Source organism: Micrasema longulum, unplaced genomic scaffold, assembly GCF_059751315.1.
Source record: "Micrasema longulum isolate JH-2025_06_02 unplaced genomic scaffold, ASM5975131v1 h1tg000411l, whole genome shotgun sequence".
NCBI lineage: Eukaryota > Metazoa > Arthropoda > Insecta > Trichoptera > Brachycentridae > Micrasema > Micrasema longulum.
The window spans coordinates 224,031-241,404 of record NW_028277611.1 but is presented as its reverse complement, the minus strand read 5'-3'; the positions used below and the strand labels follow the sequence as shown (position 1 = coordinate 241,404).

Here is a 17,374-nt window from a genome sequence, read left to right as displayed (position 1 = left end):
GGCAGTATTGGGTAGTTCCGAATAGACATTTTGTGGAGAAGTGGACGAGGTGGCCACGATTGGTGTACTCACCTAGCGTCAGTTGGCTTGTACGTGACGTCATACTTGTCAACATTATCCACGGCCGTGGCCCAGGAGACCTTCACTGATGTGGGGTTTAGGAAGGTCACAGTAATGTTCTCTGGAACACCGAGCCCCCCTGGGATCGAACCTGAAAAAAACAAACGTTTTACTTCACAAATAACGATTTTAACTCAAAACAATTATTTTCTTTCATAAGCAATAATTTGCCTTTCTCAAAAAATGTTTTTATCCAAAAATAACGTATTTAATTTACAAACAGTGATTTCAATCCACCAATTATTTATTTATTCAAACAAATACATACTCGCACATATTAAAAAAATATATATATAAAACGTATCCTTTCCTCTTTGAGACCAAGAGCCCAATGTTGAGTTGAGATACAACATAAAGGAAATTCATGCTCATTATTGAACAATACCAAAAATAAGTAAGGCTTTAAGGTTACGTGAATAACAAAACGATTATTTATAACAAATATTTAAAAAAAAAACATTACATGAACACATATTTTAATAAAAATCTGGACAACACGCTTAATTGTTTACAAATATGTTGGTGATTTTATTGAATCCAGAGTTAATAATTTCAATCCACAAACAATGATATAAATCGACAAAAATACATTAATATGCAATTACACAGAATAGATAGAAAAACGATTATTTTTTAATGTCTAGTTCAAGTCCTGATTATGATAAAGTTAACTCAAAACTGGTCGAAGTAAAACTCAGAATTAAAGTGCTTCATACACATTTATAAATAAATAAGTGTGGAATCACATTTGTATATTTCATTACATTATTTATTCATAGTAAATTAAATCTAAATAAGTTGTACTCGGATACATTAAGATAAATGTTAATATTTAAGTAGTGTAATAACAAAGACGGACATCCGTCATTCAACTAGAAATTTAGGTAAAAATAAATTCTTATAGTTTAACAATTTTTCAACCATTAACAAGTACCTAGGTACCTACTTAAATAAAATATTTGAATATCAACAATTTTTAGTTTTGGAATTTAATTACAAAAAAATACCTCAGTACCTACTTATCAATGAAAAGTATTTTTCCAAGCTTATATCCAGAGATAATGTAGAACTAATATCAGGCAAACCAATGTTCGCACAGGACAACGCCTGCCGGGTCCGCTAGTAATGTATATATTGTAATAACATGTTGAATAAAGATTCTATTTAATGCACCAAAAATGGTTTTAAATTACGAAAAAATATTTTAATGGATTAAGCCGCTCCAGAATTTTATGCCGCTCGACGATCTTTAAAGTCAAACGAGTAGAAAGAAGAAAATGACAATGTGAATTTGGAAAGCCACAAATATGGTGCTGGGATTGCAGATTAAAGTAAAATTTATTTTGTTAAACGTTAATTCGAAACGCGTTTTTTATCGAAAAAAGATTTTTTAACTAGCTGGACATGTAACTCAGCCAATAACGCACTGATTAATTTTAAAATTTCGAGTGTCTTCTCAGATACATTTTTCATCAAAATTTGGTATTGGTTATAAGAGTGTAGTTGGGTAAAACGCATAAATATTGAGGAAATCATATGATTTAGTCATTTTAAAACGAATGTTTTTTAAAAATAAAAAAATATAAAATAACGCAATAAAAAAAATATATATCTTGGACCGATATAACCAATAATGAAGTATTACGTAGAGCCAATACTAATAGAGAACTATTCACCACTGTTAAGCTCCGTAAGATTTCATATTTTGGCCATGTGTTGAGAGGTGATAAAATGCCATACTTCAACTTGTCATGAAGAGGAAGATTGAGAGACGTAGAGGGGTCGGAAGAAAACAGCTTTCCTGACTTCAAAACATTCGAGCATGGACCAGGATTAGAACTGTGGAGAAGCTGTTTCGCACTGCTCAGGATAGAGAAGCTTTCTCCCAAGTAATCGTCAACGACGGGGGGACCCGACATGACACGTGAAGAAGAAGAATAATAAAAATTGAAAAAACATATATTAGATCAACGCAATACTTTTTAAAGGTCTTTCTGTTATAAAAATATGCTTTAAAGTTTAATAACTAAAATATAATTACTTTTCGATCGGCAAATTACGACATTTCAAATTTAGACTAAACTTTGGTATCTCAATTCTCATATAAAGTTTATATACTTTACCTTACCTCTTACTTTACCTGGTACTTACCGACCGGTATGAAGGTAAAACAACCTAAATAATTTATTGTTAAAAATTGAATATTATAACCAGAATAATCTTCTTTAAAATAAAATAGTAAAATTCTATAAAAAAAGGTTTCAACTACAATACTTGAATATAGGAGATGGTAGTTCTAAAGCTTTTTGTATAAGTACATATTAAAAAATAGTTTTCTAGGTTGAAAACTAGAGGAGAAATCTGTCCGGCCGCGGAATGCTTTGCACAAAAGATTCTCTGCGGCTTTGGGCTCTAACACCGCTAATTTTAATTAAAAATTTTAAAAAATGCTTTTGTACATTTAAAACTGTGTTAAATAAAGTTTTCCAGTTCGATTTTTTAATTGCTTTCATTGTATTTTATAGAAACAAATTTTTAATCGGCTTTTTTTTTTAATTAAAAAAAATGCTTTTGTACATTTAAAACTGTGTTAAATAAAGTTTTCCAATTCGATTTTTTAATTGCTTTCATTATACTTTATAGAAACAAATTTTTAATCAGCATTTTTTTAAACGCAGGAGTGGTTTTACCCCATAATCCAATTAGAAAATACACATAATACCTAAATTGGAATAACTCCGAACTTTTTTTATGGATATCCCATCTTAAAGTTAAACATCATATTCATTTTACTATTTTGTTGTGGAATCAGGTCAATTTTCATCACACACATTGAATCTTACTTAGCAGTAAAAAAATCTATCCTCACTGTGTCTATAATACAAAATCCGTAAAAGCGTTAAGCAAATATTTTGCTTCCCTTGAATGTTTACTGTGATCAATAAACTAAACTAACACAAGAAAGTTGTTCTTGATTTCCCAATAACATTCGCTCTTTTCTTAATAAAGGATTTTCTGGGAACAAATTATAACTCTCTCTTTTTTATTTCCAATTGAATTTATTTTGAAGATAATTGTTTTATGCAAAGTTGTATATTATAATTTTTTTTGTCTAATTTTCTGACCGTTCAGTAAAAATAATGAAGTTCTTAGCTTCATACAGGCTTACCTGTTGAGGTAGATAACATCACAAAACTAAATCAGTTCAACCCGCCCGTTTCAGTGATGTTCATTCATGAATATTAACACGAAATTGTAAGCAATCGTCAAGTAAACCTGATCACATTTAAAAAAAAAAACTCTACGTACTTAGGTATAAACGAGCATCATGTTTTTAAAATAAAACAAAGATTATTTATCCGTCATTTAAAAAAAACTTTCACTATCCAAGATGGAAAATCTATTAAAAAACTTAATGTTCATACAGTTAGCACTATTTTCAAAATTAATTCTATTATTTCACTTTACAAATAAAAAAGAAATGAGATGAATAAGTCAATCATTGATTCCAAACATCTAAAATTTTCCTTCTTTTAAAAAACATGCACATTCAAACTAAAGATATGAACTCTTTTTTTCTATGATTCATTTTGTTGCCCTTAAATAATAAGGAATATTTTTGTGTTTTTTTTTTAAATATTTTTTATTTCCTTTTTTAATTACTATAAAAAAATACAATATTTTATTTTTTCTTTCTTATGTTACACAAAAATATTATAACTGTCTATTATTTATTATAGGAGCAAAAATTCATTAACATTTTCTTGTATACCCACGAACAGGCCATGCCTTTGTGGGATTTTTTTGTTTACTATTTTTCTATTAATATGTATTTCATTGATTTGTAATTATGCTTTATTTTTTTAATACTCTGTTTTATAATTACGTTTATTGTAAAAAAAATAAATAAAAAAAATAAAAAAACAGAAACCAAAATAACATCAAAATTTAACGAAATTTGTCACAATTCCTACTTAAAAGTGAACAATACAATTATCTAATAATAATAATAATAATCATCATAATAATATTTGGCTGATTTATAAAGCGCCATTTTTTTGAAAATCACCTCAAGGGCGCTTTATGATTTTTTACTTAAACTTAAGTACTAACTAAGCAAAAGTGACCTATTTTATTTTCTGATTTAAAATTGGGGGTTCAATCTAAGGGAGTGAGATTTTAGTTGAGATCTGAGCTGACTAGGACCGTTGATGATTCGTTAGCTTGCAGGCAATTGGTTTCAGGCGCGATCTCCTAATCTTGTGTTTGGGAAGCGCCAGATTTTGACAAGTTTTCCTCTGCATGAATCGAATGCTGACCTAAGGTCCGATAGGTATCTTGGAGCCATTTCATAAAGGAAGTCAAATACTGTCCAGCAAAGCTTGTATATTATTCTCTCTGGGCTTTTTAACCAGTGCAAATCTCGAAGATGTTGTGAGATGAACGATCTTTTTAAAAACATGTTCCCCTAGTGAGAAGAACTCTTAAATTACTTTTGTATTTAAAACATTTTATACGGGAAAAAAAAAGTTTGCAAAAAAAATATTTAAAATAAAAAATCATAATGTAACAGATGATCGAAATACATTCTATTTGATTTACAAATGCAGTTGCCCTATGCACAACTGGATGGGAAATGGGAATAATAATAATTATTATTTTGGTTGGTCGTAAGAAGTTGCTAAGTAACATTAATCCGGCCAAGTACAAGTTTTTTTTAAATAAATATTTTTTTACCAAAGGTAACATAATTAATTTTTATATTCTCAGAAATAAACGTAGCCACGATGTCCAACAATTTGGACAACCAACTAGTGAAATTTTAGTACAAACCTTTTTAGATTATTTCTTTATGCTCATTCGGTCAAAAAATACAGTCAAACATCCGAGTATAAAACCTTTTATATGATATTATATGGGTACTCGCACATGTAAAGGTTGTATTGATTCTTTGAGTATTGATTTCAGTATTTCAGTGGACTTGAATGTTTGAATTTCAGCTCGCGGTAGTAGGTTGATGTAGTACGGACTGGACACCACTTTGTCAATCACACAGATAAGAAATGTGGTATTGATTAGGATGAAATTAAGTAGGGTATTCCCCTAAAGGGGTGTTATTACGGGGCGGACTGATTTACTACAAGAAAGTTTATCCCCTTTTTTCTGCTCATATTACGAGATTATATTGTATTTAATCATAAATGTGTGTATTGATGAAGCACTAAGCATTGTATTTACGATTGCTGATGTTATAATTTATTTATTTATTATTATAATTAAGGGCCGTAGCCAATTCGTGCAAAATTAAAGTTAAATGCAAAGTTTTATACCATAATGAAAACACAGTAAATTGTTATGGTTAAACTCAGTAAAAGTAACATAAAATAAAAAAAGACTAAAAGATTTGTAGTAAAAGAGTGAAGTATAGAAGTAAAAAAGACAAGCATTTTAGGTTTGTAAATCTTACAAAGTAAAAATTAAGTGGAAACATTTTGTTTTTAGACACTGATTATTTGATGAAATTAATATTTGAAGCATCAACTGTGATTTTTCAAGTTAAATATAACTGTGTATTTACTTTCTGTAAAATAACCAAATAAATTTAATAAGCCTACTGGTTTCAGAACAAGACTGTTCCTTTGTCAAAACTTAAAAATCAACTTAAATTTTTTCATTCTTACAAAATATCAAGTAGATACGTAAAAAACATCATCGTTAACATATTGTGTTCAGTGTTTTTTTGATATATTAAAAAAAATATAAATTAGCTTTTTTTTAATGAGGAACTTCAGCACTACGGAAAATTGGATACAAAACATGTTTTATTGCGTGCGGTAAAAATAAAAGCACTTAATTTTACCGCAAAGTTTCTTAAAAATGTACTTAAAAAAAGAATAAAAAATACTTTTATAAACACACAATACTTTGAACGACGTTACTGGGTCATATGAACCAACCAATGATATGAGAGCTGTGAAGGATATCCGGTTTGCTTATCGTAAACGAATCAATTAGGAAAACTGCCAGAAAAGAACCTCTGACGTCACACGTGAAGTTATTTAAGAAATACAACACTTTAAAAAATCATTGCGCTGATAATAAGATATATAAAAATAAATAATTATTTAACCCGCTAAGCTTATGTCTAAGAAGCTTGTCAGCAGATGGGAAAGAGAAAATATGGAAGGGGGTTTTGAAAATACACCAGAATCATATAAAATGACTCACTTTTAAAAAAAGAAAGTCAAGTTGGGGAAGAGTGAGTTCCGAACCTTGGACCTCTGATCCGCGAGTTTGCAACCCTTGCCACAGGACCACAACCCGTTTTCTTTTGTCCAGTCTACAAATTCTCAGGAGGTAAGAGATAGGTAGTAATCATTAGATTAAAATATATTTTTAATTATCAAACATTTTTGTCGACCTCTTGAAGTAAAGATCAGCGAGTTTGCCTACCATGTAAGAGGTCTCGGGCTCGATTCCCGGCATGTTTGATATTAAATATTTATTTTTAAGTGTGTTTTTACGCTAGAATATTTAATAGTAACTGGGCTCGTACCTGAACCGTAAGACTGATCATCATACCTTCATGTAACAAAAATGATCAAGATACGCTGCGGTTGGTGTACCGTTGCAGTGCCCTATGCACCATCAGGTGCTGATAGGGAATGATGATGACGACGAACATTTTTCAGCAAATAACTGTTTATAAGTGGAAGATTATTATTGACAGCTTTGAGGAAATGTAGATGCTGAAATAGTGACAGAATGTTGAATGTTACACAATGTGTTAAGTGGCCACGAAGTTCAGCAAATGACAGAAGTTTGAATTATTGTTTACAACCCTGGAATTATGCGAAACATTAGCTTTTATTATCCGGATTTATGAACCTTAGACAGCGTCAAGATAGACTGTTCGAATTCCAATATACAGGACAGACCTGCCAATGGTTATGCTTGTTGGAAGGGCTACTCTTTGTTGAACAATATAACTTTAGACATTATCATATTTCACGCCTTTGAGGGAATTTCGCGTTACAAGATTCTCTCACTTTTTTAACATATTTTTTTATTTTTATTTTTTATTTTATTTTATTTTATTTTATTTTATTTTATTTTATTTTATTTTATTTTATTTTATTTTATTTTATTTTATTTTATTTTATTTTATTTTATTTTATTTTATTTTATTTTATTTTATTTTATTTTATTTTATTTTATTTTATTTTATTTTATTTTAATTTATTTTATTTTATTTTATTTTATTTTATTTTATTTTATTTTATTTTATTTTATTTTATTTTATTTTATTTTTTTTTTTTGTTTAAAAAAAAAAGAAATATTTGCGTTCTTATGATTTACCCAAATATTTAATTTTGATGGCCATTTTCAACGAGTTGTAAATAACTCACTATTAGAAAATGGAATCAAGTTGGGGTAGAGTGGGATTCGAACGACGGGCCTTTGGTCCGTGAGTCCGAGACACTAGCCACGGGACCACAACCTGAGTTTATTTTATTTTATTTTATTTTATTTTATTTTATTTTATTTTATTTTATTTTATTTTATTTTATTTTATTTTATTTTATTTTATTTTATTTTATTTCATTTTATTTCATTTTATTTCATTTCATTTCATTTCATTTCATATCATTTCATCTCATTTCATCTCATTTCATCTCATTTCATCTCATTTCATCTCATTTCATCTCATTTCATCTCATTTCATCTCATTTCATCTCATTTCATCTCATTTCATCTCATTTCATCTCATTTCATCTCATTTCATCTCATTTCATCTCATTTCATCTCATTTCATTTCATTTCATTTCATTTCATTTCATTTCATTTCATTTCATTTCATTTCATTTCATTTCATTTCATTTCATTTCATTTCATTTCATTTCATTTCATTTCATTTCATTTCATTTCATTTCATTTTATTTTATTTTATTTTATTTTATTTTATTTTATTTTATTTTATTTTATTTTATTTTATTTTATTTTATTTTATTTTATTTTATTTTATTTTATTTTATTTTATTTTATTTTATTTTATTTTATTTTATTTTATTTTATTTTATTTTATTTTATTTTATTCTAATTTTATTCTAATTTTATTCTAATTTTATTATAATTTTTTTTATGTACACATATGTATATGAATAAATGAAATTGAAATAGCATAAAACTCTTTGTTTGGCTATAAATGCCGGCACTAAAGCTGAAATGAATACTTTTAGAGAACTTGAAGAACGAATTACTCAAATTTTATTTAATTCAATTCAATTCAAATTTAATTTAATTCTACAAAAGAATTCAATTTTGTTTCAATGCTTTTATAAAATAATAAAGATAAATTCCAAAATAAGTCATTCAGGATTATTTCGCAAACGTGCTGTGCGTTAAACAAAAAATAAAATTTATTCACAATGTTAACAAAGAATCTGATGTAAATCAAAGGTTTAAATATTTATGAAAGAAAGAAAAACCTCTTTTGACTCCATAAAAGCTTTGTTTCCGTATTTAGACTTTTGTTATGGCTTTGATAAAGGCTTTCAAAGTTTTATCTAATAGAGGCAGGTGGGAATAAAATTGTAGAACTCAATAATTTTTACCATTTGAATTTTCGTTACTCATTGAAACTTAACTATTAAAAAAAAAAATCTCTTCGAAAATTATTTTATCATTTTCTAATGAGCTATATTATTTTTAATAATCGTTATATTCAATAGGTTAAGTTGAAAAAAATATGTTTTTTGTACAAGTTTGTTTAAATTTATTTTTTATTCAAATATATTTTATTTTTTTGGAAAATAAATATTTGCGTTCTTATAATTAACCCAAATATTTAATTTTCAGGTCCATTTCAACGAGTTGTAGTGTTTTATACCGACGGGTCTAGAACCCCTCGATACGTTTATCTACGCATTAAAAGTGTCAAGAGTTTTGTTCCACTGAGCAATTTTTCCTTTAATTACGATTAATTAAAAATTTTAATCGTTTTGAGGTTGGCACTTTTTGTCTTAAAAACCTATTAAAAATATGAGATAGAAATAAGTAAATATTGAAGTCGAATAAAATTCCGACATAGCTGTCAGTTTAATAAAACGAACGCCTAGATGCAAAAATAATGTCGCTAGGTTCTTTCTTATTAACATATAAGTATCTAGGAGCTAAAAAGTTACCACTTATGTATTTAAATATTTAGTTATTATATTTTTTCCATCTGTTTTACAATCTTTCTGAGAGAATGTTCCGAGTGTCAGCCTTGTAATCGCTCAGTAGATAAATACCGACGGTTAATAAGCATAACGTTTTGGCAATGGTTAAAAGTCATAAAAAAATCATATTTAAGCGAGCTTTTTTTGCTTAAATTGGGATTTATTGGAGTTTATACTGGCTTTGAAATAAGTACTTTTTATCACAGAAGCCTATTTAAAATATAAATAAGAACTTTTTAAAATGTCATGACGTAAGGAACGCGGACTAATTGTTTGCGGTCATTCATTGGCTTATTTCGATCATATGATGTTAATATGACAAGTAGGCAGAACATACCAAGGTAAGATACAAATAGTTCAGAAGTTTAGTATACCGTCTCGATATATACATATGAAGATAGCGTTCATAATCGAGACACAGGTCAACTTCGACAAGCGAAACAAGTAGTTCAGTAAAAAGCACGGACTGTTTACATCGGTCTACTGTAAGTTTTATTCAGTATGTCACTCTTTTCCGCATACGCGTCACTTTTGTTTGTCGTTTCATTTACACCCGAATAACTGAGCAGGACGGAGACAGGAGATAACTCACGAATTGTAACATACTAACAAGACGTTTTTTGACACTAAAAAGCTATATTCAACCAGTATTGATTAACATTACTTGCCGGTGAAAGGTTATACCATTGCTTTTCCAGATCGATTTGTGCTGTATCTTAGAGTGCATATAGGCATTTTAGTAATTTCGAGGAGAAAAATAGCCAGCGATTGCTCGCATCAGACTAAAGTCCGTTCTATCAAACATATACCAATTGGCCGCAGGTTGACGGAACATATTTCGAACGCTTATGTTTACTCTAGTTATAAACCTCAATGTTGCCAAACAAGAAAACTGCATGGGGGAGCTTTCGGTAATCTGGTAGGCTTAGCATCTTTATGCTGAAAGAAGGTTATCCAGTAGAACGCAATATGCACTTCATTAGATTGAGCAAAAGAGGAAAGGGAATTTCTCACTGTCACGGATTAAATTGATTGGAAATTCAAAATTATTAAACCTTTTTTTAATAGCCTAGAAATTTCTTTTAGAAGCCACTTGATCTGTATATTCGACAGGACCTATAACATGACCACGGATAGTAGCGGGATGCTCCACTCGGTATTTATAGAGATAGGTAGATCAAATTCTTAACAGTATGATCACAGCAGATTACGAGAGAATGAAAGGCGATTTTTTGGCGCCTTCAAACCAGAATCAACCAGCATCTGTGTAACCCCAACAGAAAAATCCACCAGAAAAGGTAAAAATAACCACTCTGGATGTCATTTTCTGGGAATCACTATAGCAAGTACATTCAACAAGGAGACTTGTTCCGAGTAGCTCGGGACAGAGATGCTTTTAGACAAGATACCGTTAGAAGAAGAGAATGATAATTTTTCTTATAAAGAGGTACCTCATTTTAGAGTCTGATATCTTGAGCAAAAAAGAAATTGCTAAGAAAGATGTAGTTTTTTAACGAATGGTAAAAAATTCCTCCAGAGAAAAGCAAGGCAATACACCGTGATTGAGAAAGCAAATGATGTTCTTAGCAAGGTATTTTTTTAATTTATTTATTTGACTTATTCAGTCCATTCAACAATGGCGAACACATTTCCTTATAATACACACAGATACAACTATTATGCACAAGGATCGAAAAATAAAAAGTAATGAGATATATTAGATTACAACAGAGATGGAGAACATGTCATAGAAAGGAATATAGAAATCTATGCATTGGCCGGTTTAAGTGGCCATTTTACACACTGTAACATTCACAATTTTGTCAATGTTTGAAAATCAATATTCCTTCGATTCTTCCATCCGTTGATCTTAGTGAAGTTAAAGAGCTGAAATCCTTATTGCTTAGACCTTTTAAGTGTAGATTTCTATACATATTTAATTTCTGTATTTGGCCTACTAGAATATTCTGATAATGTCTTATCACGTATGCACGTGGGTTTTTTTTGTATTATAAAATTAATACTAACATATTCTTAATATATTGAGTTTTTCTACTGAAATTTTTTGGTGGAACTGCATTTTAATTATAATAATAAAACCGCAAGACTGGTCTGTTCTAGTCTGACGATCTCGGTCACGACGAAACCTGGTCACTGGTAAACAATTTATCAAATAATTATCAATAAAGGTGGAATAAAACTATAAAGTATTTTTATTATTATAATTAATAACATATTATTTGTACTTGTATTTTTATTTTGAGTTGTAAAGATGTTCTTTTATTTAATTATTATTTTTTACTGTTGTTTAACTCTTGTGTGGCTGTGATGTCACATTAGTCGACATAGGATACAAGATTTGATATATCTCTCTTATTTTTTTGAATAATGAATTCGTATTTTCTGTAATCTTAAAATAGACGTTTTCACACCCGATTTGCAAAGTATAATTTGTATAACTATGCTAAATGTTAATACGAAAAATATTTATCCATGCTACGCGAAGAATGAGTCCGCTAATTTAGCAACACATCTATTCAGATACCTTATACAAGAGGGATCACGAAGATAAAAATCATAACAAGGAAGACAGAGACGCTATTCTATGGTGGGTGTTGTTTGAAACAGATTCAGTGTTCAGCCAGTTGATGACAGTTATGGGGGACGCACGCGCATAATATGAGCGGCGTATTTGTGATTTTTAATTTATTTTGCAATAACAGGGCTAAATTAAATGTTTATTTGCATAAATTATGAATAAAGATTTATTTAAAAGTATGTCTGTATGTTTTTTTTTTCAAATGTTTAAACTTTAGAATATTCCATCTTTTACTAGTGGTAACACAATGTTACAACACCGCGCGCAAAGGGATTATTTACCACAGTCCTTTAAGAGTTAAGGAATAAAAAAGCACTTAAATATTTAGATTTGCTGCGCGTTAATACTTTTTGTATAGAAACACCTACTAATTTCATGTTTTGGAATTATGTCGTTTGTTTAGGCGACTTTAATTTTAATAAATTAATTTTAATTAATTAATTTTAACTGGCGCGTCTTGGCGCCGCCGCCGGCCATTTGCTTCATAATAAAACTAATTGTTCTTCTATATAAAAGGGGAACGTATTGAAATCAGAGTCAGAATTATATTGAAACTTTTTGTGTTTTTCTTTTTTATTTGGACAATTCTTTTATTTTTATTTTTGAAGCACAAATTTTCCTTTTTTTCTATTGTAATAAGGGTTTTTATATATTTATAGAATTTAAAAGATTAGATTATGTATAAATATTTGAATTTAACTATAAGCACCTACTGACGAACTGCATTTTATGCAGTTCAGTAGGACTTGATAATTTATATATTAATTTTTCTCTGCTTTTGATGAATAAATAAAGAGACAGTGAAACAGTTGGTTTGACTAGTAAAAAGTGTTATTGGCGCAGTTCCCCCGCGGAGGTAGGCGGAGAGGATAGAACGTCGTATTTTAAAAAGGCGATACGATAAAACTTGTAAGAGAAATAACGGAAAGTTTAATCAAAATTGTTTTTCTACATTTCAAATAACAAGACTGCTAAGTTCCAGTACCATTAAGATGATACATTTATTGTTGCAAAAAAATTATCTGATGAAATAATTTCACGTACTTGGCAACGCCTGGAATCAATTTTCTAATTTTAAAACTTCTTCTTGGATCAGTTGGTTTTATAACAACATTTTGAGTTTGACCAAATGTTTATAGACAAAAGACTAGGTTAAGATAGATTAAAGGTTTGAACGCTGATTAAACCGAAGCCATTTTGATTACGTTCGAGAGGGAATCACTTCTATAAATTGTATAAATTTAATTCAAAGACAAATCTAGTTCTGAGTGAAAATTTAAGTTGATTTAGGATTAATATATTTATGAATTAAATGTATTTATATTTCAACTATCGATACACATGTTTTACTGTTACTTATAAATACTAGAAAAAAGTATATTTTATTCAGTCAATACAATATATAGGTAATAAGTATGTATAATGTATGATTCGAGGTGCTCAAACTATACGTAGTTTAAGTTTTCAGATTTTGCGTAAAATATCAAAAGGTTTAGACATTAAACAACCAAGCGGTTTTTGTGGAAACTGATTGACAAAACAAGTTTAATTTAAAGTTTATATGTGAAGTACTATGTTTGTGGTTATAAGACAACTTAGAAATCTTAAAAATTAAAAAAGCGATTAATGTTTTTTTTGTTCAAAATAATAATGTCGATGTTCGATTGTTGTGAACTTGTCAATTTGATTAATGTGCGAGTGCCTGGTCGAGTTACCCAATGAATAACTTTGTTTTACTGCGGTCCATCATCGACCAATTAACTTAAATTTAAATTAAACGTAAACTGTACTTTTTTTTCTTCTCTTTTTGGCCATAACTGTTTTTCTATTTCTTCAATATTATTTTTATTCATAAGAAACATATTGGACAACCATATTTGCCGCAACAAATTGGTTTCTTAGACCAAGCATTTGCCCATATAGGAACCGATTGCAACATTCGGCATACTAATATTTCTGGCTTGCCGACCCTTCATATATTGAGCGTACTCCTAGTAAAAGCAGAATTTGCCAGAGTGTTTTTTTGCCCTTTTTTAGAAAATGTGTGTATAAACTAATAAATAATAAATAACTACATATAAAGTGTTAATACATTAATGATAGGAGTATGTGTACTTGTACACATTAAGATCTTTGAATTATCATTTTGTAGGTGAACAGAAAAAGAGAGAAAGTTACATTTTATTTTTAAAAACATAGCAGTGTGAAACTTTTTGAAAAGATGTTTTAGGAAAATTTTACTAAAAAGGAAAAGTCTACTTTCATATTGTATTTTTTACGTCGTAATCTTGAAGGATTTACATAAAATAAAATGCTTTTCGAATAAGGAACAAAGAAACTCGTAGTTTAAGGTTTTTCTCAAAACACGTTTATTTATGTAAATATTTGCTCAGAAAATGTGTTTTTTAGATTCAACGGGGAACTTACTAACTTTAACGTGAGTAAATAGAAATAAACACTACAAATATAAAGTAAACCCAAAAAATAAACAAAATTGTACATACAAATTATAACACAGTAGTTTTATGGAAAAAAAAACCTTTTTTTATTTAAAAAAAATATTTAACATGTGGATGAACACATTTAAAACTTAACTAAAAAAAGTACCGTAATATTCAAATATGACCCAAAATTTGTTATAAAAAAACCGCCCTTAAAACAAAAATTTCATTTTTAAAAATTGGTATGACTATCATAGATTTATGACTGTGTCAATTTATAGCATGATCGGTTTTGTAGTTTATTTGTGTCAGCTGTGTAAATAAGTTGATCTTTAGTGTGTTTTGCGAACTTGACTGAATTTTGTAACTTAAATAAGTCACTGAGATTATCGGTTAGTCAGAACGAAACCACCACAAAGCTGAATTGGTTGTTTTAATTTTTTTTAAATAAAGTAAACTTGCCATTTGTAACAGAATAAAATTGACTCAACCGGCTTTCGGTCACTATATGTTTGTCTGCGATGCGTCATTAACACAGCAATGTTAACACAACTTTAACTGCGTCGTTTCCGTACTGACACGGAATCTAAATTTTCTGAGCAATAAAGAGACTGATGAAACGGTTTTGTCGTATTCCTACTCACTATGGATAATGTTCCTTGAAGTCGTTTTCCGATCTTAAATCATAAGGTTTTTTGAGTTAAGTTATTTTGTCCTAAAGCTGCGATTTGTGTCAAATAGAATGTACATTTTACCTCAAAGCGACACAAATGATTCATTCACTGCCATATAAAAAAACATACACACCAGGCGCGTGCGGTGACATTTATCAGAAGGGATGCTGAAAAAAATAATTCTCTTCTTTTTTTTAGTAGGTATGATCATAGATATACATATAAACTCATATTATAAACTTTAAATATAATCATTAATGTTGTATATGTTTATTTATGGTTTAACAAAATTTTGATTTGAATAAATTCTCAGTGGGTGAGGACAAAATTTGTTTTTCTAAAAAGTATACCTTAAAATTAAGCCAAATAAAATTCAGTATTGCATATAATCACATTCGTAAAGCGCGCTTAAGGAATTATGTAATACGCCATACAAGTTATCCATTACAATAGTTAAAATTAAAAAGGTAGGTGTCCTTATTTTCTTCTTCATGTGGACATCACCAGACGCCTTTAGGAGGCCGTACCGTTAGCCAGCACTTTTGCCTCCTCAAACTTCAATTCCGCGTCCCTTAATTCTGTATAATAAAGCTGAAAAATCACCATCGACGGTCTTCCAGACCGGTGCCCGTATGTGTAAAAATAAGATAAACAAATAAAAATATGTATGTAGAGCTGTTGATTTCCCAAATAAAATAAAATAAAATAAATAAAATAAAATAAAATAAAACACTAACACCTAAAACATGACCTGAGACAGTCGTTCTTAAATTTAAGCCAACTGTCAATAATACGCTACTTCAAACTTTATGCTTATTGTTATAAAAGTCGTTTTTTCGTTGTATTATTCAAATTTGATGCTCTTATCTCTCTTGAGTCTCATAGAAAAAATCTAAAACGTAATAAACCTAAAGCGCGTGCGCGAAAATCGGACGATTGCTATGGGGACTAGACGCAACTCGACAAGCAGCATCCCGCGTTTACAACGAATACTACCAAGGACAAGATACCTAGATATTCAATACATACATTGATATAGGAAGTACAAATACGTAGATAGTAGCTAGGTATGTATACTGAAAATATTAGTTGAATCGCGTGCACCCGAACGTTTTCAGTGAGATTTCTAGGAATACATATTTGTTGATGTTATTTTGTATTTATAATGTTATTTTTGTAAAATACATATTATTTTCAAATTTTCAAGGGATGCGCCGAATCCACAGTATCTATGAGCGGAACGCGCCTGGTGCACACGCTGAAGATTTTTTTCAAGCTTCGCCCAGCTTCTCCGAGTTCAGCCAAATGAGCGTTTCACTTTGAATCGTGATATATCAGATTCTATCACTGCGAAGCAAACGTGTGTGTACGCGGTGCCTCCAAAGTTTTCACATTCAAAATTCAGCACGGTCAAAAGAAAACATTACCGCTTGATAAAGAATCATCTGATTGAGAGAGTTTAAATAAATAATAGTAAAGCAACAATGTTTTGAGTATGTCAATTGTTGAATTAACTACCTGGTAAAAGAAGAGGTATAAAAAAATTTAAAAGTTGTTTTGAGGCGTTGCCTTGTAGGCGAATTGGTTCAGCCGGATGAATCTCACCCACATGATAAAGGTTACAGGTCTTTTACTTCACAAAAGTCAACAGATGGAAGGTTGAGGAAATGTGGATGTTCAATCATAGGCAGAATGGTTAATGTTCCACAGTGTGGTGTGTAAAGTGACCACTCAAACCAGCCAATGACAGATTACAAGCCCTGTAAATGCCTAGACTCCCATATTCCCTTCTCAAAAATCTTTTCCCTCTCTATTGCAACGAATTTAAATAGTAAAGCAACTTACCGGTGAATCTCGTTTGTAAAACCAGCAGCGCTGCAAGTAAGGGGAAGGTCATATTGGGCGCCGCGCGCCACCGCTTTAGGGCGCGCCCATGGCGGGCTTAGCGGCGCTGGCGGGGCGCACAGGGCGGCGCGTGCCGGCGGGGGGCGCGCATCCCGCGAGCCTGCAACCAGATATTGCCCAGTAAGTCATCAGCCAAAGTCCGATCATCAAAGAAATAAAATAAACCGTAAATAAATAGGATCAGAGGTCCGAGATTCGATCCCCGCTCCAACACAACTTCATTCCCATTTCTAGCACGGATACATACATTTTAAAAATTCACAGGCGAGGTTCTTGCAAATTATTCACTTTTGAATATTTATTTTGTTTCCAATTTTCAATATTTGTACACTCGCCAAACACACGAGCCTGACTCTTTTTTGGCAAGCCTTAATTGTTATTTTTTTATTTTTTTATGTATCTTTATATAATTTT

General features: G+C 30.1%; 1 protein-coding gene across 3 annotated transcripts in view; it reads right to left on the bottom strand.

The window, feature by feature from the left end:
• The window catches only part of LOC148281767 (fibronectin type III domain-containing protein 4), a 340,574-nt gene that overhangs the window by 189,014 nt on the left and 134,186 nt on the right, over nucleotides 1-17,374 (bottom strand). For all 3 annotated transcript variants that reach the window (XM_088226139.1, XM_088226140.1, XM_088226141.1), the window contains exons 2-3: nucleotides 16,901-17,060; nucleotides 73-211 (exon numbers count right to left, since the gene is read on the bottom strand). In XM_088226139.1, coding sequence (XP_088082265.1) covers nucleotides 73-211; nucleotides 16,901-16,952 — 191 coding nt within the window. In that variant the 5' untranslated portion in view covers nucleotides 16,953-17,060. The remainder of the gene's footprint in view (nucleotides 1-72; nucleotides 212-16,900; nucleotides 17,061-17,374) is intronic.